Below are 27107 nucleotides of genomic sequence, written 5' to 3'. Positions count from 1 at the left end.
AAGCTTTGGGGATCCTCTGTCCCTTTTATGTTTGAGACCGTATTTGTGCTTCAAACATGGAGGCTGAGGCAGACACCGCTGTGAGCCTAATTATACTTTTTGTTTTTAATGCTTTTAATTACCACCTCTGCACAGTGATTCGACAGGTGGGTTGGAGATGTGAATTAAAAAATTAATGTAGGCAGTCTCTGTGCAAGCTAAGGTTCGAGTTTACACAACGATCGTGGTTGTGGGTTTCTTTCTTCTTCAGCCTTCTTTCTTAGTGTCAAATAGAATGCTACAATTCAAGCAACGCTACTATGCTGCTACAAAACACACACATGGAGTTTTGATGCTTTGAGCATACTACTATCATGGTTAAATGGGTGTGTGTGAAAGTGTGGGATATAATAATATTCCCTGATTTATCATATCATATGAAAACAAATAATCAGCACAAAAGGTTGAGAATATTGAATGACTATTAAACACCTCTTTAAAGGGATAATTTACCAAAAAAAAAAGATATTTCAGTCATTCTTTTTGGGTGGACCCTCCTTTTAACTGGTAACATGAGCTTACAGACAGACAAACGTTCATCTCATGTCAATTTGTCCTTGTCAGTCGTATATGTCCCTATAGCAGATGTCTTGTCCATATTAGCGTGATCTGTACAGTGAAAATGCTTCACTTAGATCATATGCTTGCTGGGCACCAACTTCTTGTCAGTTATTAATCCAATCGCAGCGATAGGCAGAAGCTCCTCCTGTGCCGTCATCTGTGTCCATAATCCTGTTTTTGTGAAGGTTGCCAACCAGGACGACCAGTCGAACGCCAGCATATGAATAGTGTCACAAGGATCATGAGGTCATCTCAAGGACTGGATATTTCCCAGAATTATGTGTTGTGCACTGAAATTGCATTTTTGACCTAACAATCTGTATTTGATTAGAGAAAAATGATTCAAATTTAGTCAAAACGCTTTCCTACCTGGACATTCTGACAGTTTTGCAAGCTCTGAAACTTCCTAGTCGCAGCTTGATGATTTTTTTTTAATTGAATAATGTCATGATATTGAAATGAATTCATGCCCATTGGATTGTAGACTTGTTTCAGTTTTTTTTTTCTCCACTTGGAAAAGTGTTATTGTCCATTAGAGGACTGCCTACCGCTTCTTTGGTCTCAATGCGTGGCGTGCGTCCCTATCAGTGCAGTAACAGGCATGCAGTGCCGCAGTGGGGTCGCTGGGATAATTAAAGGTCAATTAGCATCGAGGAGAGCCAGGCCGTCGCTAATGAGACACGCTACAGGAAGAGAGAGCTGCGGGAAGCTGGGATACGTAGTTTCATATAAACTGCCATTTAGGGTGGAAAGACACACACACTTGATGTAAACAAATTGCTGGAAAATATGGAGAGTTAGAGAAATGTATCAAGTCAGTGAATAAGTGGCAGGGGATGGACTTTCCATGCACTGGGAGTGACTCCAGTGAGCCCTTGACAACCCATTATCCCATTGAAATTTACTGAGTCACTTCTCATTTACCAAAAAGATTCATGCGCTGATTCATTTTTAAGGGCTCTTTCTGTACAAAATCATAGAGGAAGTGCTGAGCGAATAAGAATCTTTTGGTGTAAATTTGGCCATTCAGCCCCACACTTGATTTGATTTGAGTCAAAGATGATTAGTTCGCTTAAAAGATTTGTTAAAAACACTCATTTTTTATGATATATAAGTTTTTATGTAAATAAAAACAAGGCTGACTATAGAGGAATAGACTAGTCATTACCCAGTAAGCATTTTTTGTTTTTAAAAGATGTCTAAATTATGTGTAATAGATGTCTAAACTTGGCTAAAACAAGGCTAAACTTGCGCTGTCAGTGAAAATCTAATAGACGTCTAAGAATAGGCCAAAACTAGACTAGTCATCAGATAAACAGAAATGAATGACTACACATATAAAGTCTGTCTAATCTGTCTCCTTGACAACTAGTCTAGTTTTGGGCTATTCTTAGATGTCTATTAGATTTTCACTGACAGCCCAAGTTTAGCCTTGTTTTAGCCAAGATGTCTACATTTAGATGTCTATTAGATGTCTATTAAACACAAATTTTTTGCTGGGTAAGGCTGTACATGTTTGTGGTGTAACTGTAAAAAACATGAATGTAAAGTGCAGTACATACCTTGATTTTGAAGTTAAGATTAGTGTAAGAACTATAGGTGTGCATAGATAAATTTTTTAATCTAGATTGAACTCACTGTAATCTTGGAAGGCATTCAGAATATGTGTGCTGCCCAAATAATGACCAAATATTAGTCTTTGAGAACGGGTTTCTCAAGCCAGGTGGCGCATTAGACCAGGGCCTCATCTCCTGTTTCTAAAATGTATCACAAACTGCTTGAGAAGCTGTTCTACTATGATAATTGGTGATAAATAAATTATGTTCAATAAGATGTACTTTGTGATTATTAACTGTTTATTCAGTTAAACATGAATTTTGAACTGTAGGCCTACATAAACCTACATTTTTTTATCACCTTATTCCGATTAAAGTCATAACTGAACTAAACAGAAATGGAATTAAGACGTGAAGTATGCATATGTTAGTGGCATTATTGAAGTAAACACTGCAATCAAACTAATACCGTCATGTAGGACTTTTCGCCATATTTTCCGACAAGATTCACACACGCAGCTGTCTGTAAAAGACTGCACACACATACATCGCGAAATGCGGAAGTTCTTTCTTTTCATTAGGCGTGTGTTATTAAATTCCATAACACTCTCACCAGTCCTTACTTCTTATTTGCATCTAATTCCCCAGATTGTCACGGGGGCATGAATGAAATGTTCATGAGTGAAGGTGAGACTGCCGAACTGCAGTTAAAGTCACCCAAAAATACAGGAAATTCTAACATGAAAGCACTCCAGGTAAACACCTTAATTATACTATTGTCTATTAAGGCAAATAACTAGATTACAGATGTCCATGTAAACGTAGTTAGTAGTGTCTTCGAAGTAAGAGAAAGATCCAGAAGGGCATCCTGCTGATTTGATTCAGAAGGGCACTTTTTTATCAGACAAAACTGAAAGTTTTGAGCAATGTCTTATCAGCTAAAAAAATATGTATACATAAACAACAGTGTGTACTTTTTAGTTACTAATATGTACACTTATAATACCAATATGTATTGTAATTGTGCCAATATGGTCCTTTTAGGTACCTTTTTGAAAAGGTATTACCTTGCAAAAAAAGATTTTTTTGTCTTGTTTCTAGTCCAAATATCTAAAAAATCTTAAATCAAGAAGATTTTTCTACACAAGCAAAATATATCGTCTTGTATTCAGAAATAATATGCCAAAATGAAGTGAGTTTTTTCCTTAAAACAAGCTAAATAATTTGCCAATGGGGTAAGCAAAATAATCTTATGTCAAAAGGAAAAACAAGATTATTTTGCTTACCCCATTGGCAGATTATTTAGCTTGTTTTAAGGAAAAACTCATATTGACATATTATTTCTGAAAACAAGACAACGTGTTTTGCTTGCCTAGAAAATCCTTCTTGATATAAGAATCTTTAGATATTTGGACTAGAAACAAGACAAAAAAATCTAAGAAAAGCATTTGTTTTGCAGTGTACCACAGTGACAGGTTTGGTAGACCATTGAACACTTTGTACTTCTGTCAGAAATTAAATATCCTGGTACCCTAACAAATGTACAGGGATATGCAGCATATATATGTACATAAACTAAAACACAGAGGACAGAATAGACAATCACAGACAGAGTATACTAATTTCCACAGAAAGTTTGCCTGTTCCACAGATAGAGGACGTTGGTGATGTTTCTAACAGGTGTGTCATTCGGCTCTCCCGCAGTGATTGACAGTCAGTGACCTCAACCAAAGAGTCCCAGTGAGAGAGAACGAGCGAGCAGATCTGTTCTCTCACCCTTTTCTATCATGAAATATTCACACTAACAGGCTAACAGGATGGATACGACTAATTATGTTCACAGTCCCCGCAGATACAGGTGCCGTCAGTAGAAAAGGTCAATTCGTGTGTCTTCCCACAAACTGAGATGTGATTTTGTGTGTAGCCATTCGCACTGTGTGAGATTGTGTGATTGGATGTGTGGCTTTGTGTTCAGTCGGCGTTGTGTTAGATTGTTTAGGTAATGAATGCGGTGTGTCCAGTGTCTTAGTCTGTGTTAAAGGGAAAGTTCACCCAATTCTGTCACCATTTGTTCACCCTCATTGTTGTTCCAAGACCTTGTAGCTTCTGTGGACCATAAACAGAAATGCTTTGAAGAATGTTCATGTTGCTTTTTTTAAATAGCACACACAGTGAAGAGAAATGTTAAAAATTACCACAAAAGGTGTCATCAATTGTGAAGTATTCAAAAACATTATGCTATAATACTACAGAAAGTGATTCATTCATTGTTTTTGTGACCACAACTGTGCAACATCTCCATTGTTCTTTACTCGATAGGTTAGTAAGCAAGTTTGAAATGTGATCCAATCACTTCCCAGGGTGTGAAATCAGAGAAAATCAGAGAAAACAGAGGCCAGCTGAGTTAATGTAGGACTGGATGAGTTACATTTTGGTATTATTTACAGTACTTCTAGTATTAAGATGGTCACAGAGCACATACAAAGAAGCCAGGCACACTGCTATTTTCAATCTTTTTTTTAATTTTATTAAATCTGTCTGTCTTTTTTTCCCCACATTTGACCACTTTTTTCTTGTAATGGGTTGGTCTATGGCAGGCATGGGCAAACTCGATCCTCGAGGGCCGGTGTCCCTGCTGAGTTTTGCTCCAACACTAATCAAACACACCTGAACACCCTAATTAGTGTCTTCAAGATCACTAGAAAGCTACAAGCAGGTGTGTTTGATTAGGGTTGGTGCAAAACTATGCAGGGACACCGGCCCTCCAGGATCGAGTTTGCCCATGCCTGGTCTATAGCCAAGCATATTTATAAGGCCGGGTAACTAAATTTTTTAAATCTTTCGCCCTTAAACCAAATGTAGATAACAAAAATGGATAAACCTGTTTGGCTAGCTAGCATGACATGTCCCAAAAGGTTTCAGTATTTGATCAGTAATCAATCAGGATACTTTTTTGTGGCTGTTTTTGGATTGACAATATCAGCGTGTTAATGCCAGGGGTTAACATGAGTTATAACTGATAAGCCTGTTGATCTGAATCAGGTATGTTTGATTATAATTACAATTACATCCAAAGATGCTTCCCCTTCATTCACTTTTGGTGAATGTTGCCTTAGCCAGGAAGAGTTGATGTCATCAGGCGGTATCCAATGATTATTGGGTGTTTCAAGCCTAAACCGCAATACCCTCAACACTGGTGGCCAAATTACTGCCCGTCAACTCCCCTGGCTTCCAGCTAAGCTCCTCTCTCCTGCTCCATATCCAGCAAGAAGCTCTCTCTGCTGCCTCCCCCATCCTGTGAACAGCTATCTTTCTCTTCCTCCCCATCACCCCAATGGGTGGTGAAGTCTCGGAACATCCAGAATATGACTCATTCATTTATTTTATTTTCAGCTTAGCCCCTTTATTAATCATATTAATAAACCGCCAACTTATCAGGCATATGTTTTAGCCAGCGGATGACCTTTCAGCTGCAACCCATCACTGGAAAAAACCCATACACACTCATTCACATACATACACAACGGACAATTTTAGCTTACGCAATTCACCTATACCGCATATCTTTGGACTTGTGGGGGTAACCGGAGCACCCAGAGGAAACCCACGCGAACGCAGGGAGAACATGCAAACTCCACTCAGAAATGTCAACTGACCCAGCCGAGGCTCGAACTAGCGACCTTCTTGCTGTGAGGTGACAGCACTAACTACTGCGTCACCGCGTCATCTCGAGAATGACTAAACTAGAAAAAAAGTTTCCAGATAATACAGATGTCTCATGACAAAAGAATAAAAAAAAAAAATCAGACAAGAAGACAAGTAGAGCAGTTAATTAACCATTAATGATTTGCCAAAACTTGTATTCAAAAGTTCACACTTAGATATTGCTTGAAAATAATAGCATGTTTGACATTCTGTCATGGGAGAGGACCCTGAGCTTGAAAATTATTGAGCCCAGGGCTTCTGCTTGGTCAATTAGCATTGTCCGAGATCAACTCCCCCTTGTAAAGGAGGAAAAGGAGGAGTTGGGGTGGAAGGGGGGGATTCGTCCAAAACGAAGATAAAGCAGTAGTGTGAAATTAGTCTATTTATTGTAGGTTTGGATCAATCTGATTGGATTATTACTTATTATGGATAAGGGACCAGCCGCAATCAATCATATCATGTGCTCCTCTCAAAATTAGTCTGTAAACCGTAACTTAACAAGCAGGTGTGGGGGGAATTCGATATTTAAAAGTGTAAAATCTGAATTATTTTTAATTTCTGTTGATTTTAATGGAATTTTGAAAAACAGCATTTAAAGCCCCAGACCAGGAATTCTCTAATTCTATCACTAATACAAGTATTCTGAATCCTGTCATAAAGGTTTAGAACAGCATGGAGGTGAGTAAACGATGACATAATATTCATATTTTGAGTGAACTGTCCTTTTAATTATTGTCTTCACAAACACAAAGCTTTAGGTATTCTAACCTTGACACAATCCCCCCAGCCAGGAAAGGATTTCCTTGTGCTGACGTTTGAATATACAGAAGCATTTTGGGCAGGATTTCGGGAGAAACTGTAAATCGATCTTTCTTTTTGTCTTTCTTTCTTGAATATTGGTTTATCTGTTATCTCTTTCTCTCTGTCTCTGTCACTCTCTGAATGCTGTGATGTTCTGGTCGTGTTTATGTGTTTTGGTCTCTGTCGTACATTTGTGTCTATTTATGTGTCGTGTATTGTTGTATTTACCTGTGTGTGATTGTGGCCGTTGGCGTGTCGTGCGTTTGTGCGTTCGATGGCTAGGTTATCCGTCCAGACGGGCCATGCTGCAGCAGTTACACGGAGTCAGTATGTACTCTCACGATGAGCATCACATCACCAACTACTCCTGGAGCGAGAGAGGTAAGGAGGGGCTTTTTGAGGGTCACTAGGACCTCTCACCCTGTAGCGTCTCGTCTCGCTCCGTCCCGTTCTGTGGCTCATTTGCTTGGTCAGAATCCTGTTCAATGAGTCTCCACTTTGCTTTTCATCTTCAGGTTGGAACTTACTGTAGCTGTTAGCAGCTGAACATTATAATGATGTCTGCTTTGTGTTTCACACCAGCCTCTGTTGAATGATCTGCAATGTTGTCGCCTTGTAGTCTTCTGTCCATCCCACGCATTGTGACATCTCTAAGACACAGATTAAATCTAGTCCTGGACTCCGTGCAACAAACATCAAACCGTGCTGTTCAGTCCAAGGCGAGGCTTAACCTGTATCAGGGAAACAGTTTCTGTATGTCATTGTCTGAGGACGTCTTATTATTCTGCAGATGTATAAGTATTATCAGTCTTTTATGTTGTCTTCAGTGTAGAGGTGAATGTTGTGAAGTCGCTCTTGAAACAAATTTCTGTGATGCTAGTAATTTGAAATGAGAGATTGTTTTAGGGTGTGTTCACACTTATGATTTATTTATTTTTTGTTTTGTACGAAATTAAAACAGTTCAAAGTCAGTTCACACACCAACTATAAAGATAATTAAAAACATTTTGAGTTTGAAATATCATTTCAAATGTAAAACTGCAGAGTTCAGACCACACCTATAACCATAAAAATGTAGAGAAACTTTATAGATGGAATCACCTTCTAATAAACACATCTAATAAATGATAAAGCACTGACAGCCAATCAAAATCCATTGAAATATAAAAAGGGCTTGTGCAATTTAAAGCTCCAGAAAATAACATTACGGAGAAGTACCGATTGGCATTCTTTTTTTTTTTTTGAAAATGCTTGGGAAAAAATAATTTGTGTTGTTTTTGTTCTACTATACTGACTGTAGCTATGTTTCCATCTAAAAAATGCTAATTAAATGTATTCACAGAACAGGAATATTGCATATAAGACATGAGAATAAAGCAGCGTTTCCATCCAACGAGTCAAAGAAAACTAAATCGTCACTCCCTGATAAACTGCCGGCAAATATCAAAAATAAAAAAACTTTATATTTTTCTTATTTAATAAATGAGATGGCATTTGAAGCCATGAGACTCAAAGCGCAGATGCTCTTGACAGTTCTGGAAGTTATTAATTATAAATAACATTAATATTGAGATGGTTAAGGCGTTTTAGAATGACCAAAACAACATTTTAGATGTTTTACAATGTGCTCAGCCTGCTAGTTTGTCCATTCGCACACATTTTTATCATCACATGATCTCTTATCAAAAGCAAAATCACATGACCTTTTTAATGCGCATACTGAAATTTGTTCAATAAAAGTGTTTCCATCGTAGTTTTTGCGCATCTTTTCTTATAAGATAAAAAGTTTATCCTACTCAGTTATGCGCAGAATTTTTTTAATGTGCATTTTCAAAATGTATGTGCAATTTGGCGTTTCCATCAACCGTTTTTTTTTTTTCTGCGCATATCCAAAATGCGCATAAAAATAGGTGAATGGAAACATAGCTACTAATTGCTTAATTCATGGTTTGATTAGATATATTACACAAGCTGGATTCACTGGTCAGGTCTGCTAGACAGTACAGCATAAGCTGGCCACAAAGGGTAAAGCAAAAAGAAAAGCATACACTAAAAAATTTAAATATTGTTATTTTCTTATTTTGACACAATTATAGTTATGGTTATAGTTAGCGTCATTTGTGTGAATGGAACTTTAGCCAAGGTTTGCTTAGCAAGTGTTTATTTTTAGCACTTAAACTAAAGATTAAAAAGGCTTCATAATGCATTTCTGAGATAGAATTTACTGGAAACATAGAAACATTCTGTGCGCTCAAATGTGTTTGTATGTGAGTTAAATGTGGTTGTATGAGTGTGGATTTGATAGTAATTTCTTTTTGTCTAAATAGTATGTATGTAAGATTCAAAGCAGCTTTTAGAGAACTCTACCCAGTTGTTTGTTGTGAAAAAAAAGTTCACACATTTGCATTCACGTTTTTTTTTGTTTTAAATAAACCTGACTATTAAAGTAATCACACCTGAGTATAAGGAAACAAAACCTACCGTGTGTGAACACACCCTTAGTACATGCAGAACATACAGTAGTAAGGTGATCTATTTTATTGAAACTATATTGTGTTAACCCAAATTCTATATATTTTTACATATATCATAAATATTTTTATTATTACTACTCTAAAGCATGTTTTTTGAAACCATTAAAGATCTATTGAGCCATGATTTGTGAGTTTTAATAATATTCTTGGATATAAAACATCACACCACATTATGTACAGTATTCATTCTGTACACAACAACAAAAAGGAACATAAGTCATTTATTTATTTACATTGAACATTTATGATATTAATTTATCATATAGTGTTACCGAGTACAAGTTCCATGTAAATTTACTCACATATTTGTGTTAAATGCTGTCATTTAAGAGAATGGAAGAGGAGAGGTTTAGTAGCCTAATAATGTGTTCCAGAGGCCTGTTGCGACATATGATAAATGTTAAAAATGTGTCATAATCAGTTGCAGCCACGTTGTTTTTGCTGTTTATAATACAGCTTACAAACATGTTCACAAATGACTTTCCTTCCATCACTACACACACACAAGCTCATGTTCTGACATTGACAAATGTCTGTCAGCATTTCGTTGTAATGGGTTTATGTTATGTGAACACAATACAGTTTTGTTCTGCAGGATAAACAAGATCCCCAATGGAAAACATTACTCAAATTCTAATAGAAGATTCTTCTCTTTTATTGTTATGCATTACATAACACATCAGTCAAGACAAAGAATGTCACATAAGATGTGACAATTTATAATATCGTAATACACATCATATTGCAAATATAAATTATATATAAAAGTTTCTTTTCCAATGTCATCTTTGAGTTTGAAATAGAGAAAGAGAGTTTAAATAATTGAGTTAAGTGTAAGTCAGGCAAGTCCAGAGCGTTTATATGTCTGGGCCTGGCTGAATGATTATGCAGTGGATGTGAACCTGGAAGCAATTCAAGGTCAAAAGGATGGTAAAGAAGCTGAATGGGTTTCAAATAGTGAGAGTGTGCTCTGTGTGTCCTCTGTGTATGTGAGTGAAATCTGTGACATGTCTGATCATGCGAACAGGAGATCTTAAGATGTGTTACTGAATAGATATGTACTATATGTGCCACCCTGTCTTCTACGTATATTATATGTTGAATTATGAATGATCTATTTCAAGGACAATCTGATTCTGGTGGATGATTTAAACACATATGGTGTGACTCCACTTTCACTTGTTCCTCTTTTTAACAGCTTAAGGATTCTATCTATTCATGTTCTCATATATCTCTCTGTTGTTGTTTATCCTCTTCCACCTATTCACCTTTCTGTCTTTTGTCTTCCATCTTTCCTGACATTTCTCATCTCCCCACCCTCTTTCTCTCTCTTCCCTTTTCTCAGAGAGTCGAGAAAACTCTTTCAGCCGTTCCCGGAGCTCTAGCGTTTCCAGCATAGACAGAGAGACTAAAGAGGCTGTAACAACACTGCAGTTTGCAGAGTCATATGGGCGCAAGTCTGACTCCCTGCCTACACCATGCCTGTGGGTGGGCACGAGTCTGGGCCTGGTGCTCATCATACCAATGTCCATCCCTACAGACGAGCAGGAACGTCAGGAAGACCCCGTTACCGTGGCCCCTACTGGTATCTTGCGATTTATTCCTTCTCTAAATTTTGAACGCACCTGAATTCAACATTCAGAAGTAAAATACACATTCATTTTCTCTTAGAGAATATATAGTCATTAGTGGCTTTAAAGCCAGATCTGTTGTTAGCCCTTAAGAGGTTAATTGATAGGATGAAGCCACCTGCTTGCTAAAAAAACAGCAGAAAACCTTATAGAATACCCACATGAGCGTCACATGTGCACTTACAATTTGACAACACATGACAATGTACAGTAAGTGCACTTGCAAAGCTTACAGCATTATTTATCTCTGCCTGCTTCCGAGAACACCTTCATTTTCAAAATTCTTACTTCTATGTTTTGGTACTTAGCAATGAACATAAACTAAATAGCTTTTATAGCTATGATCAACAGCTGTAAATGGATAGTTTCACCGCCACCGTTTTTATTTTGATTTGTCATTTACAGTGTGTCCTGTGATTATAGTTCCCTTAATTGAACTGCTTAAAGGGCACCTATGATGAAAATCAACTTTTGTAAGCTATTTGGATTGAACTGTGTGTAGTTATAGTGTGTCCACTGTCATACTGATAGTGATATAAACACAAAAAGTCTCTTTTTTAAAAGTTTACTGATGTTAAAATAGGATTCAAATCCCAGTGATTTTGAGGCCCACTGCAACGTGATGTAGGAGTGTGGTTTTCCCCACCCACCGAATTAATTGACAGGCGCCATGTTCCTATATTAACATGTCTACACATGTCCACATAACTTTTTTCGCAAAGGATTAAAACACGTTACAACTCTCTGTGATCACAATATAATTCTTAACTGATAATCACCATGGCCGCATGGTGTCAGTAAACGCGCATTTATGTGTGTCTGTGTGTGTACTGCAAACGGCATTTGTGTGTGACTTATCATTTCAGAAAGGCTTGAATAGACTGAACCACAAGTACACAAATAAACTTACTTGGTATTTCTGACTATAGTGACCATATTTTAGCTTAATCCGTGTCTGTCACTATTACTGACGGCTGTTTATCTGATGTAATGCATAAGAAGCAGACACATCTCATTGAAGCGGTGGGCGGGGAGAGGCAGCTCATTTGGATTTAAAGCCACAGGCTGCAAAAACAGCTACATAGCCCTCAGATACCAAAATGGGCAGATTGTACATTATATAATACATTATAGGATGGGTATTTTGAGCTGAAACTTTACAGACTCATTCTGGAGACACCTAAGTCTTATCTTACATCTTGTAAAAGAGGTAAAAAATAGGTGACCTTTAAACGATAGTTCACCCAAAACTGGATTAGAGTTTTGTCATTATTTACTGTCCCTTTACTTGTTCTGAACCTGTTTGAGTTTTCTTTTTCTTTTGTTGAATACAAAAGATGATATTTTAAAGAAAGCTGAAGACCTGTAACCATTGTATGTGTTTTTGGAAGTCTATGGTTACAGGTCTTCAGCTTTCTTCAAAACATCTTTTGTGCTCAATAGAAAAAAGCAACTAAAACAGGATTGGAACAAGTGAATGATGAGAAAATGATGAGTACATTTTTATTTTAGGTGAACTATCTCTTAAGTCTTGTACCTAGGTCTGATTTTTTTTGTGCTTTTTTTTAGCTTTATGATTGAACAAGAATTATTTTAAATCTATACACTCTCAGAAATAAATGTACACAATCTGTCACTGTGGTGGTACTGGTGCTACCTCCTCCAAAATATATGTTTCAAACTTATTAGTCAATATTGGATGCCTAAAGGTACCTTAGAGGTACAGTTGAAGTTGAATAGAGTTGAATTATTAGCCGCCCTGTTTATTTTTTCCCAACACATTTCTAAACATAATAATTTTAATAACTCATTTCTAATAACTGATTTGTTTTATCTTTGCCATGATGACAGTAAATAATATTTTACTAGATATTTTTCAAGATACTAGTATACAGCTTAACTAGGTTAATTAGGTTAACTAGGCAGGTTAGGGTAATTAGGCAAGTTATTGTATAATGATGGTTTGTTTCTGTAGACTTTCGAAAAAAATATAGCTTAAAGGGGCTAATAATTTTGTCCTTAAAATGTTTTGTCCTTAAAAGTTTCTCCAGAAGAAAAAATATTATCAGACATACTGTAAAAATTTCCTTGCTCTATTAAACATAATTTGGGAAATATTTAAAAAAGAAAAAAAATTCAAAGAGAGGCTAATAATTCTGACTTCAATTGTATATATTAATACCTAAAGGGTATATACAGTATTAGTTTCTAAATAGTACAAAAGCATACTATTTGAAAAGATAACACCCCCACCCATGTGACAGCTGTTGTACATTTATTTCTGAGAGGAATGGTAAAAATGAATGAAAAAGAAAAAACTTTTGGAATCAACACAGCTGAAAAAGACGAGTTGCAATGTACGCTATCACTTTTTTGTTTGTTTTCTCTCTCTGTCTTAGGCACAGTGTTAATGTTGAAGGGCTCTGTTCTGAGGTTTGGTTTCTTGGACTGTGGGGGTGCTCTTATCAACAGTCCCTATGAGGTGTGGCGGGACCAGCATGCACCAGATGACCCAGATCGACCTCGCAAGAGGAAACTGGTCAACTTCTCACCGTCTTCTTCTCAAGAGGCCTGTGGAGATGGTCACTTAGCGGTGGTGTGTTCAGAGAGGCAGGCCAAGGTCTTCTTCATGCCCTCACAGGCCTGTCTATATGTACACAACATTACAGAGTCGTCCTTCGTGCTGCGGGCCGACGTGGTGTCAGTTTCAAACAGCGTATGTCTGGCCTGCTTCTGCGCCAATGGACACATCATGATTTTGAGGTTAGTTTTAACTGTTTTTGTTTTAAATTTGAAAACTGTGGAGTAGCTGGTAGAGTTCAGGGTAGTCTCACAAAGCCTTCAGAACATAGCCTTCAGCAACTTTTATTGGTCAAGAACCAGGTCATTTATTTGACATGTAAAGCAACCATTGAGAATTCAATGTGTAGAAGTGTTGGATGTATGTCACAAACTATATACACATTGGAGAACTCTGCATCTGCTTCATGAAAAGCGCTAATTATCACAAATATAAACACTCAAAAATAAAGAACTCATTGGATAAACTCAGTTTAATTAAGGGCAGGATTTCCATCCAATAAATTTGTTTAGCACCAACTTTAAAAAAACTGTTTACACAATTAAAGACAATTGAGTTGGTCCAACATGACTTTATCAAATAAAATTTTAAATACATTTGTATTATTATTATGCATGACTATTACTGTATGCATTACGAAGTCTCTTAGTTTTATTTGAAGAATTTATTTGAACTAAAAGAGACTTTTCTAAGCATATTTCATAAGTTACATATACAGTTGTTTGAGACTGATCTCAGAACTCATTTTAGGACAGTTATTGCTCACTGAGCAAAGCAACAACCTGCGTTTTTGCTAATTAAGCTGCCAACACCCAAAGCATGGGTGCTTCTGCAAGGTGGTAATTTCAAAACTCAAAGCATTCCATGAAAGTCTTCTAAATATTCAAACTAAAGTGAAGATTAAACTCTAACAAGTCTTTACTAAGTTTAAACACCTGAGATTACTTTTATTGTTAACATTTCCCTCTCTTAATTAAATCCCATGCAAAGCTTGCTGGGAACCGCAAATCCCCTAAACAGGTAGTTGGACCAACACGATTCCTTCATGTTGTCCCAACACAAAATGTTTAAGTTAACTTAAAGGTTTACAAATTTAGGTGGACTGAACATAAAACAAATAAATTAGCCAAAGAAATGACAAGAATTGTGTTGGTTCAGCTCATTTTAAATAGGTAGTTTTAACAAGCAGCAGTAAGTTTTTGAGTGTGCTAGAGAAAGCAAAGAACTATAAAAAAAACTTAAAAGAACTATAAAAAATTTGTGTTGTAGTTTTTTGGCTTGTTATCCTTTTCTTTTGTTTTTGTCATTAACAAAAAATAATATGTGAATATAAATCTCTGTTGGACTAAGAAAATAAATGTAAAAATATAACTGTTTTTTCATGATTGCTATTATTTTTATATCAGTTTTGACAGTCATAAATTTAAAATCAGTTTTTTTTGTAATAAGTTGTTTAGTTTTTCTCTTTATTTAAGAACTTTATTTTTCTCTACAGAATAACTAATGCAAATGCATTATCAAGACATATGAGCTCTTAAATCCCCTGTAAGGATTACCATCATAAGTGCATTACTGTAAATGCAATGTTAGCTCTTTTTTTACAAACTAAGGGACGAGTATAAATGTCTTCCTTTAATAATCGACAAAATTTGACAGGTTCAGTCAATACAGCTTAACTTAAATTTAACCTAAACATTCCTTTAATACCAGCTCAGGACCTTTTTGCCATTGATTTTTTGAGCTTAATCCAGATTACAGAAACCAGCTCAATCCTTCAATAAACTCTAAACCTCGAGCCAGAAAAGCTGCGCTGTGCTTTTGTTGGCTGGTTTTAAATCCTACCTTCAGTGCACTATAATATTTTAAGCATCACATTCATCATTCTTCACTATGTTTTTTTCACTGCCACTTCTGATACAAAGGAAATTGGAATGCACTTTCTAAGCCTCTTATCTTACATGTGTGTGTTTTACAGCCTTCCCAGTTTACGGCCTCTGCTAGATGTGAGTTACCTGCCGTTAACAGACATGCGCATTGCCAGAACATTCTGCTTCACCAACGGAGGGCAGGCGCTGTATCTGTGCTCCCCCACCGAGATACAGAGAATCACTTACAGCCAGGAGATGTGTGTCAACCTACAGGTGGCTCTGCCTTGTGTGTGTTTGTGTGTGTGTGTGTGTGTGTGTGTGTGTGTGTGTGTGTGTGTGTGTGTGTGTGTGTGTGTGTGTGTGTTTGTGTGTGCGCGCATGCTGATGGTGGTTATTGAAGTGAAATGTCATGCTTGTCATGGATGCTTTGAGCTCTGCTGAGCTGAGCCCGGCTGCATCTCGGCTGTAATTTCTGCCACACAGGTTGTCATTCTGTCTTTTCTGTTTTTGGTTTGGATGGAAATAGAATACGGCTATACTATTCATTCTATTTTTGCAGTGTGTGCTACTGTATGTGCACAGTATGCAGATCTTTTGTATGCATTAAACAGCCAACCTGAAGCACCTGTGCTCACCAGTGCTGCATATATTTTATTGTGAAATTGAGTACAATTTAAAATTACTTTACTTTTCTTGTAAATAAAACAACAACAAAGTATTTTGTGGATGGCAAAGCAATAATTTTAGCAGGCATTACTGATTTTCTGTGACATGATAGTTTAATGATCGTTCTTACAGTCATCTCATCTTATTATTATTAGAAAGAATGACAACAGTTCTGTTTGTGTAGTATTTTGTGGAAGCACTATTTTTTTTATTTTGCTTTTAATTATTTAGTGAATAGAAAGTGTATACAGTCAAAGCCAAAGTTATTCATACCTCAGGGGTATATATAATATTTACAGTTGAGGTCAGACTAATTACAGAGAGAAGACACGTTTTAAATGTGTTTTTAACACGTTTCTAAACATAATTGTTTTAATTACTCATTTCTAGGGCCAGACAGAAATGCAAAATGATTTTGGGAGTATCATAACTAAAAACGTAATAAATGAAATAAAAAATTAAATATCTTTTTAACTTTTATTTCATGTTTCTAAATCTAATTAGATCCACTTATTTGGTAAACAAAGCAAGTCTCTTATATATTATATCTACTATATTCATTCATTCATTTTCTTGTAGGCTTAGTCCCTTTATTATTCTGGGGTCGCCTCAGCGGAATGAACTGCTAACTTATCCAGCATCTGTTTTACGCAGCGGATGCCCTTCCAGCCGCAACTCATCTCTGGGAAAATATCTACTATATATTTACTAAAAAACCCAGAAATGATTACTTTATAAACTGTATTGTATATAAATCATAATAACATTTTCATATTAGTCAATATTATTACTGAAATTAATAAAAAAACTGCTGAGTAAATATAAATTTTCACACATTTACACAAGTAAATAAATAGACTAAATGATGGGCTAAAAATCTGCGTGTGCAGATTCCGTGAGCCTACTCATTTCTAATAACTGATTGCTTTGATCTTTGCAATTACTACTGTGAAAATGATTTTACCAGATATTTTTCAAAATACTAGTATTTAGCTTAACTAGTACTTTAGATACTAGTTAAGAGATACTAGTATTCGGCTTTACTAGGTTAATTAGGTTAACTAGGCAAGTTAAAGTAATTAGTCATTGTATAACAGTGGATGTTCTGTAGCCAATCAAACAAAAAATTGCTTAATGGGGCTAATAATATTGACCATTAAATATTTTTTTAAAAATAAATCAAAATAAAAACTGCTTTTATTCTAGCTAAAATAAAATAAGTAAGACTTTCTCCAGACATAAAAAATTATATTAAATAAATAACAGGAAATACCATGAAAAATATCCCTTTCTTTGTTAAACATCATTTGGGAAAAAAATGTAAAAGAAAAAATAACAATAGCAGGGTTAATAATAATTTTGACTTCAATTCTAACTTGCTACAGCAGATTGAATCGCCAACTTTATATATATATATATATATATATATATATATATATATATATATATATATATATATATATTAGTCAAGCTTGAAATTAATTATTAAAAAAAATATATATTTTTGCCTAAATTGAAAAGGAAAATCAGAAGATGACTGAAAGGCTTGCTGCTATTATCAGTGTCCACTACAATGTGGCATACATCACGGTTGCTTGAACTGTTCACTGTGGACTGCTCAGTATTCTGTAAGCATACCATAGTAGTTCAATTCAAACTATAGCCTCTGTTCCTTTCTAACTGCCCATCAAGCACTCAAGACAGACACAAAGTCAAATCTTTCCATTATGCATTGTGAAACGTATAACTGTACTGACATCTGCTGGTGGGATTTTGAACTGGCTGTCTTTTTCATTCCATTATTTGTTATGGTTTGTTTCAAACCATATGATTCCCTGTTCATTAATTGCAGGAGACGTTAGGGGAGCTTTTTACACCCATCGAGACCCCTGAGGCTCAGAACCGTGGCTTTCTCAAGGGCTTTTTTGGTGGCAATGCCCAAACCTTCGACAGAGAGGAGTTATGTGAGTGTGCATATTTTAGCATATATTTGTCAAGCCCCCCACCCCCTCTTTCTCTCTGTCTCTCTCATATGCACTTTTTTACTACCACATTAAATTCTTGTATTTTTACACTTGAAGATTATACTGAATAGGATAATACTGTCTAATTGGCATATACAGAGAACTGCTTTAAAGTTAGAAACATTATTTTTCACACACAGTAAATCATTCTCTTGTTTGGTCTAACATAATGCATTATAATTCAGTGGTTTAAATGCTATCAGATGTAAAGTGTGAGCTCTAATATGACTAAATTTTTATAATTAAAAAATAAAGATTGTAGACTTTATACTGTTACTAAAATCTGAAATGGGCAGAGAATGATTCAACTCTTACACTGTTAATGTGGTGACTGAAGTTTAAAGAGCACATCTTGTGTGTATTCTCATGAAGGTCTGATGAGTATTTCCAACTTAAAATAGTAAACAATACTATTGAGTCTTGGACCTGGAAACAGTATTCCATACATCACGACTTACTGCAGCATCCCTTTTCCCAGTCTGTATGAAAACTCGAATTCAATTCTGAGAAATACTCTGAGTGCTCTGATTGGTCAGCAGTCACCTTAAGTGTGTGTCTGAAATGTAACACCCATTATCATTATCAGCACTTTCAGATAAATGACCTTAGTTTCTGTATCAATTTGAGAAACATGGTGACAAGACTACAATTCATTGAAGGTATTATGACATTGATGTATGACATAGACAATCATATAGACTCATTGGGTGCTTTATTAGTTAAATCTTGCTATACCACACATCTTTTTGCTGTCAAAACTGACTTAATTTGTCATAGCATGTATTCAACAAGGTCTTATTCCTCATTCCTCAGAGATTTTTCCCATATTGACATGTTAGCATCACCCAATTGCTGTAGTTTTGTCAGTTACACATCCATGATGAAATTCTGCTGTTCAGCCACATCACAAACATGTTGAAATTGCTACTGGATTAAGAGCTGTGACACGAAGGCCATTTGAGTTCAGTGAACCCATTGTCATGTTCAAGAAACGACTTTAGGATTTGAGCTTTGGGACATGGCACGTTATCCATGGCACGTTAAATGGCCGTAACAGGAAAGATCTACTATTGTAATAAATGGATGGACTTGATCAGCAACAATACTCAGGTAAGCTGTGACAAATAAACAATGCTCAGCTGATATTCAGTGTCTCAATGAAGGCCTCAAAAAATATCCTTTACCACCACATGAAGCCTGAACCATTGATACAAAGAAGGATAAATCCATGCCTTCAAGCTGTTTACACCACGCTCAGGCTCTACCATCCAAATGTTGCAATAGAAATCAAGATCCTATCATTTTTCTTCAGTCCAGTTTTGGTAAGAAGTGTTTCAGTTTCCTGTTTTTAGCTGACATTAGTGGCATCTGTGTGCACGTCTGCTGCTGTAGCCCATCTGTTTCAACACTCTGAGTTGTGCTTTAAGAGATGATCTTTTGTTTAGTAATGATGTGAGAAACCAAGCTTATCAAAGCTTCAAAACAACTGAACTCATTCAATGAGTTCAAAACACGAAATGCTAGAGACGTTGGTGGTCAAAACCATATAAATGGTACAAAAACTCAGGCAAAACTATTTTAAATTAAAAGTAAAAACTCTATTTGCACTTAACTTATCATTTAATGTCATTAAATATTACGTGTCTGCATAATATATGTTCTTTTATAAATTTTCAAGGCTTGTTTGCTCAATGGTAGACTCTGCTAAACAAGCCAAGAATAGACTATTAATTATTATTGCTTTCATTTAACAAATGTCTCACTAAAATGTCTACAAAGTAAGTAAAGCTGATCTGAAATCAGGTAAAACCAGTGAAATCTGTTCAGTGATTTGTCATTGGGAGTATGATTTATATGAATTTTATGATATTGCACAGATCGCTCCCCAGAGGAAAATCACTAAATTTTCTAAATGATTTGAAACAGTTATAATGCAACAAAGTCCCATTTTTCTCGTGACCTTGCCGATATTGAACCACTGATTCGAAACAAAAAATTGTAAAGGTTTCGAAGTTCCATGAAGCAGATGCTTTGAAAGCAGCCATCACTACCGTTTACTTTGGTTGTAACAAGTGGATATAAACTCCCTGGCCACTTTATTAGGTACACCTGTCTAGCTGCTTGTTGACGCAAATTTCTAATCAGCCATCACATGGCAGCAACTCAATGCACAGGGTCACCAAAATTGGACAATAGATTAGAAAAAACATTGCCTGGTCTGACGAGTCTCGATTTCTGCTGCAACATTCCAATGGTAGGGTCAGAATTTGATGTCAACAACATAAAGCATGGATCCATCCTGCCTTGTTTCAATAGTTCAGGTTGGTGGTGGTGGTGGTGTTATGGTGTGGGTGATATTTTCTTGGCACACTTTGGGCCCATTAGTACCAATTGAGCATCGTGTCAATGCCACAGCCTGCCTGGGTATTGTTGTTGACCATGTCCATCCCTGTATGACCATAGTGTACCCATCTTCTGATGGCTACATCCAGCAGGATAATGCGCCATATCATAAAGCACGAATCATCTCAGACTGGTTTCTTGAACATGACAATGAGTTCACTTTACTCAAATGGCCTCCACACTCACCAGATATCAATCCAGTAGATCCCTTTTGAGATGTGGTGGAATGGGAGATTTCCATCATGGCCGCTGAGTGTAGTTTATTACTGCCTTTCCGTCAGCTTTATCCAGTTTGGCCATACTTCTCTGACCTCCAGCATCAACCAAGGATTTTAGCTACAGAACACCCGCTCACTTAATCTCTATTTCGGATCATTCTCTGCAAAAATACTAAAGTTCCAGTAGATCAGCAGTTTCAAAAATGCTTATACCAGCCTGTCTGGCACCAACAACCATGGCACCTTCAAAGTCAATCAAATTACCTTTCTTTCTGATTCTGATGCATTTGGCTTTCTCTTGTTTAATAGTTGGCGAGGCATCGGCGGGTAAGGCATCACGCAGCCTGGCACAGCACATCCCAGGACAAGGTGGTATAGAGGGCATGAAGGCGGCAGCAGGCGGGGTGGTTGGGGACTTGGCTCGAGCTCGCATCGCCCTGGACGAGAGAGGACAGAGGTTAGGGGAGCTAGAAGAGAGGACCGCTCTGATGATGACCAGTGCAGAAACCTTCTCTAAACATGCTCATGAGGTATGAAGGAGAACAAAAGAATGAGAAGTATGAAATAAAATCACTAATGCGCATATTCAAATGTTTTCTTTCTGCTTTTTTCCTCCACAGCTAATGCTTAAATGCAAAGACAAGAAGTGGTATCAGTTTTAGAGGGTCCTCTTGGAGGTGTGTTTTACTGTCGTGCCACAAGAGGGCGCTACTCTGGTACTTGGACTTTCACTCTTTAAAAGAGAAGAGACAGAGCGAGCAAGGCTGATGGACCAAGAGGGACTTAAGGGCTGTTCAGATTCTCTTCTGTCTGTGTACAGGACTGACTTAAAGAGGTTAAAAAGGCAAAGGCCAGATCACGATATTGGGAGATGTCCGCGTACCATTAGTATTTGAGAATAAGAGGAATTCTATACCCACGTTGTAAATCAGATGACATCTTCATTTATGTACAGGGGTTGACCGGGGTCTCCTCACAAGAAGTAAACTGACTCTCGCCGTGTAGATAATGGGAAAGTTACGAAATCAACAAGAGTGCATGAAACAAAATGGATGACCTATAAAAACGTAAAACTGCCATATTAAAAAGCAGCATGTTACTTTAAAACAAAAGGTAAATAAAAGATTAACAAACTTTTATTTAATAACCTAAGCCAATAATAGAAACTATGACAAAAAAACTTTATATTTTTTGAAATAGCAAACAAATATATATATAAACAAAAAATGTATACCTGCATTGCTATAAGGCCAAAATGTTTTCTTTTTGTTTAGTTTTTTTATGACGCCATTCTTTTTCTTTCGTGATGTGTATTTTCAGATTATTTACCACTCTGTCTTCTTACATTTGACACCAATTGATCCACTCTGGAATGAAAATCAGGCCGATGGCAATTCAGTTGGCCAAACCCACGACGCTCAGTCACAAACACAAACTTTTTCCGTTTTCTTTGCTGCTAGCTCGAAAAAAGCACCACAACCAACTTTTTAATCCGTCTCCGAAAGGTACTTCACCCGGTCCTAGAGACGTATGACGTGACATGGTTTTAGAAGTGTGAGTAGTACAATGTATTTGGCGCCACGTGACGAGTGTGTGTCTGTGAGGTCCTTTTCGAGCGTGTTTCTCCTACGTAATACTTAACGTGCCATATTCTAGATGGGTGAAGTATCTTTAACTGTAAACTAGCGATGAATTAACTCGTCTGTGGTTGATATTCTGGGCTCTTTTTCTGTGTAGATAAGACAAGCCAGCCAAGTTCAAACCAAAAGGTTGGCTCCTCATGCGTGTCTGTGAAAGTACAACTACTGTTTGGTTTGTTTTCTAATTCGTCATGATGTTTGTTTTACTATCAAAGCTCAATTTCAGCTGGCCTGTATTTTTGTTTCTAGTCTCTTCAGTTGCCTTTGGGCATGTGTAACAAAGATTGTGCGTCGTTTTGCACTTCACTGAGGACAAGGAGTGAACGACCTCTGATTTCTCTGCCAAAGTCTGAATGCATTGTGAAGAGATATCCTTCACATTCCAGAATAATGGACGATTTTTGTTTGTTCCTTCCTTTTTTCCCCTTCAATATTACGATTCAAAGTGTTGTTTTCTACCTTTAGTGTCAGACGATTGTTCGATTGTGTCTTCTGGTTGTCAATTGACAGTGGAAATGGTGTTTAGACCAATCAGTGGGCACTACTGATGAATATTCATGTTTTTGTTCTTTTGAATATGTGTCTGGAAAGATCAACGCGAGCAAGCCGCACTGCGGTTCGCGCATGAATTAGTGTTATGTGTAAGCTGAATCTTCCAGAATCGTATTTGAGACTCATGTTGTGTTTCTATGATTTGTCCTCTGATGACCTCTGACCTTCTAGTGCTTTACTGTAACAATCTCAGCATATCTTTCGTAGTCCATGCCTCTGCCCATTTGGCTTTGTATATACAAGCTGCTACTCAGTAACGTAAATGTTGTGCATTGAAATACAAACTCAAGGCTCACAAGAAAAACACATCATCAACCGTTAGTCAAACTTGGGCTCTTACGCAATATTACTTTTTTTTTTATGCGTTTATGTTGAAATAATAGCTCATGATAATGGAAAGAAGACATTGCATATGTGGAGATCTGGACTCAACAAGACACTCAAGATGCCAAAACCATGTAAAGATGGTCTCTGCTGAAGAAACCGGTGGGTTTTAGTTCATGTTTACCATTATATTTGTTCAACTGACTCTCCGATGATTTCTCTTCAGTGTCAAATAAGTAATAACTGACTCTCACTGACAGGGTGTTTTGTTTGTATGTTCTCAGTTTTTATATGAAAATGTACAGTTCAACCTGGAGAGCGACATGGTCATCGAACTAAATTATGTGATTTGGATATTCCTCTGTGAATGTCGTACCTGTTTAAAGATGGTACCGTGTCTGATATTCTGACTGAAGTTCTGTAGGTCTAACTGTAGTTTCCTCCACCCCAACACCTGGTCCTCTGATACCTTCAGAGAAGGCAGCAAACGTCGGTCTTGTTTAAATGGATTATGCCACCTTTCGTTCTTATCGATATTCTATTAGTGTTATAGAGGTTATTGAAAACAAAAAGGAAAAATATGTTGATGCAAATCAAATTGAAATAAACAGTTATTGATGTACACAACATCATGAGACTGGTTTGTTTTTGCAATATCAGGCATGTGGGGCCAGAACTACGTAACAGTCTCGGTACACTGTAAAAATGCAGGGTTCCACATGCTTCATTCATGTTGACCCAACACAAATCGATTAAGTTAACACTTTTAACAAATTTATGTGGATTGAACATAAAGTAATTAAGTTGTCCCAATGAAATCTCAAGAATCGTGTAGTTTTAGCTCATTTTAATTAAGTAGTTTGAACAAGCGAAAAATACATATTTCTGAGTGTACTAGACTTGGATGACTGGGGGCCAGGCAATCAAAATTTGTGGTAGGGCCCCATTTTTTTTAGGGTAATCACTATTAATATATTTAATATTTACTTCTTCAAATTTTTACTTTAATATTTAGAGTATTGCCATTTTGTGTCTTAAATTAAATCGGAAAATTATTATTGCAAATTTAATAATTGCCTTTTTATAGACTATGAACAATGTAATACTTTTCAAATACATGTTGGTCAAACTTTTTTTTATATTAAAGGTTTTTGCAACCTCAAAAAACAGCTCTAAATCTCCTTTAATGCCTGATGAGGTTCGAGAAAACCCAGAAAGAGATTAGACAGAGTTTTTTCATATAGAATCTCACTACAAACTTCAGGTTCTCTGAAATGCACCAAAATTTGCTCATTTTCTGTATGATTTCTTTAAATGTTTGTGTTAGCGACCAATGGATAATAAGCCATAATATTGCTACATAAACTACTTAAACTCTTGTGGAGTATAAACTGATAACATATAATCTAGATTAGTTTAAAAAAAAGTGACAAAAAAACTTATTACAGTTACTTTTTTATGGATTACATTCCAGTTAACTGATTATTCACATTACAAAATGGCTAGGAACATTTTATGACAGTTTTACTTCTAGTTATATCCAGTGACATTCATTGTATTTTTTTTTTTTCTAAGTTTGGACAAACTATTTAAACCCTGGAAGATTAAACAATTAATGTGTGTTCATGTCCAGGACGTAATCTAAAATTAGCCATAACACATCTACACTATCTCTCCATCCTTCAAGAATGTGCATGGTAAAATCGCAATCCCAACCGTCATTGCTGCTGGGTACTCTTCAATGAGAAAGACAGCGGTCGCCACAGCTTCTCTTTAGTAACAATACCTTAGTCATGTTTGTAAATGATAACAGGCACATTGTGATTGACAGACCCGTTACGCTCAACTAAATAATACACACACACACAGCGCCGACTCCAAGCAAGATTTGCAAGCGTCTTTCCTCTTCCTATTACACAGCCAATCAGCCTCCAGTAAATTGTGGCATCATCGTACACAAGGTTCGAACGTCCAATCATATTCACGTTCACAGAAATTTTTCACACGAGTGTTTCTGTGGGTTAGTTTGCACACCGAGCTGCTGGTATTTCACTGAATGTGAGTATGTGGTAAAACATGTATCATTAGTGTTTTAAGCTGTTTTATTCCGAGCTCTTTTAAACGTTGCCATTGTGATGAGGAGATGACAAGTGAACGCGTCCACTACTGAGAGCCCTCCTCCATAAACATGTTGAGGAAACTTTTACTGCTCTTGATGTCTTGCATCATTTTCATGACGCGGAGATCAAAAGCAGCGGCAGCGCCCAGCGCGAGCAAAACTTTGGTGTGGGGTCCAGGACTGAAGACAAACGCTGTCCTTCCTGCTCGCTTCTTCTTCATACAGACTGTGGACACCACCGGAACAAAGTGAGTCCTGCTGGATGACCATAATGGGGCATTGTGGCTTAGTGGTTAAACATCTGTCTGGGAAATGAAGGTTGTGGTTTTAAACCCTACATTAAGACATCATTTCACGTGCTTTTTATTAAAGGAAAGATTGTAATGAAAATATCTACAACTGACAACCACACTTCCCTATTCATTAATCACAGTGCATTACGACGAGTCAAGTCAAGAATCTCATTTCATCATATTATAAGAAAAATAGATCGTTAAAAAATGTTATATACATCTGGTGGATGATACAGTTGAAGTCAGAATTATTAGCCACCTTTGATTTTTTTTCTCTCTCTTTTAAATATTTCCCAAATGATGTTAAACAGAGCAAGGAACTTTTCACCCTATGTCTGATAGTATTGTTTCTTCTGTAGAAAGTCTTATTTGTTTTATTTTGGCTAGAATAAAAGCAGATTTAAAAAAAAAACATTTAAGGCAACATTATTAGCCCCTTTAAGCTATATTTTTTCAATAGTCTACAGAACAAACAATCATTATACAATAACTTGCCTAATTACCCTAACCTGCCCAGTTAAACTAATTAGTTAAGCTTTTAAATGTGACTTTAAGCTGTATAGAAGTGTCTTGAAAAATATCTAGTAAAATAAAAATATATAAATAATAAAATAAAATTACTGTTATCATGGCAAAGATAAAATAAATCAGTTATTAGAAATGAGTTATTAAAACTATTATGTTTAGAAATGTGTTGAAAAAAAATCTCTCAGTTAAACAAAAATTGGTGAAAAAATAAACAGGGGGGCTAATAATTCTGACTTCAACTGTGTATGAACAGAGCATCTGTGGAATTCTTCAGAATAGACAGAAATTAGGCTACACTGGGGAATTTGTTGTCTGAGTGTTACTGAAGTGGACGTTTTATGGTTTGTGTGATTTCTCCAAATAGGAAATGTTCCTGGATCAACATCTATATTCATCCTGAAACAACATTCCAATCAGCCAATCAGATTTGAGGGATAACTTTACAGTTTATGTTAAGGTTAGGGTTATGTGCTTTTACATCATTCTTATTCAACTAATAATCCCCACTGATTTTGGCAATTATTTACAGTTAAGGTAAGTTAGACATTGATTTAGGCATGGGCCGGTATAAGATTGTGATGGTACGATAACATTGCATAAAAATATCACGGTTTTGCCGTATTTTGAGTACTGCTCTAAAATGTGGTCTTTTTAAATGTCTGAGTAGAAAACAACAACTTTTTCCCCATTGAACACAGTATATTTTATTTTAAGAAAGTTTTTAAATATAATGGAACAGTAGCTTTTAATGTGGAGGGTCCTTTTCTGCTGGAGATACTGTTGCCCTAAAAAAACCTAAATAAAACAGTGATTAAAAAAAACATGTAAAAAAAAACTGTTCATATACCGCAGGAATGGCATAACAGAAACTTCTGGCCGTTTTAAAAACTTGACCTTTCCAAACCGTGGTAAACCTTGAAACTGGTTACTTTGCAAAATCACACCCACCCTTAAAGGATATCTCCCTTAATTAAAATCTACATATACAAATAAAGTCTAATAAAATAAACACTCTTGCCTGACATGTTATGAACACAAAATAACTTATTAAAAAGCATATTTTT

The 27107-nt window shown here is 36.3% G+C and overlaps 2 protein-coding genes across 12 annotated transcripts in view; both read left to right on the top strand.

The window, feature by feature from the left end:
- The window catches only part of stxbp5l (syntaxin binding protein 5L), a 236133-nt gene extending 212401 nt beyond the window's left edge, over positions 1-23732 (top strand). For 6 of the 11 annotated variants that reach the window (XM_056465374.1, XM_056465370.1, XM_056465373.1 and 3 more), the window contains 6 exons: positions 10542-10781; positions 13227-13590; positions 15384-15549; positions 17795-17906; positions 20897-21117; positions 21208-23732. In XM_056465374.1, the coding sequence (XP_056321349.1) occupies positions 10542-10781; positions 13227-13590; positions 15384-15549; positions 17795-17906; positions 20897-21117; positions 21208-21249 (1145 nt within the window). In that variant the 3' untranslated portion in view covers positions 21250-23732. Of the gene's footprint in view, positions 1-6944; positions 7044-10541; positions 10782-13226; positions 13591-15383; positions 15550-17794; positions 17907-20896; positions 21118-21207 lie in introns of all 11 variants that reach the window. The other 5 variants (XM_056465368.1, XM_056465365.1, XM_056465367.1 and 2 more) reach the window with 1 other exon arrangement.
- A 1373-nt stretch (positions 23733-25105) lies between these two features.
- poglut2 (protein O-glucosyltransferase 2) overlaps positions 25106-27107 on the top strand; it is an 11037-nt gene continuing 9035 nt past the window's right edge. Inside the window, exon 1 of the mRNA XM_056465361.1 lies at positions 25106-25470. Coding sequence (XP_056321336.1) covers positions 25292-25470 — 179 coding nt within the window. The 5' untranslated portion in view covers positions 25106-25291. The remainder of the gene's footprint in view (positions 25471-27107) is intronic.

The sequence above is a fragment of the Danio aesculapii genome, chromosome 9 (genome assembly GCF_903798145.1).
Source record: "Danio aesculapii chromosome 9, fDanAes4.1, whole genome shotgun sequence".
In the NCBI taxonomy this organism is placed as follows: Eukaryota; Metazoa; Chordata; class Actinopteri; order Cypriniformes; family Danionidae; genus Danio; species Danio aesculapii.
Note: the sequence above shows the minus strand (reverse complement) of the source record. Positions and strands in the feature narration are given on the sequence as shown.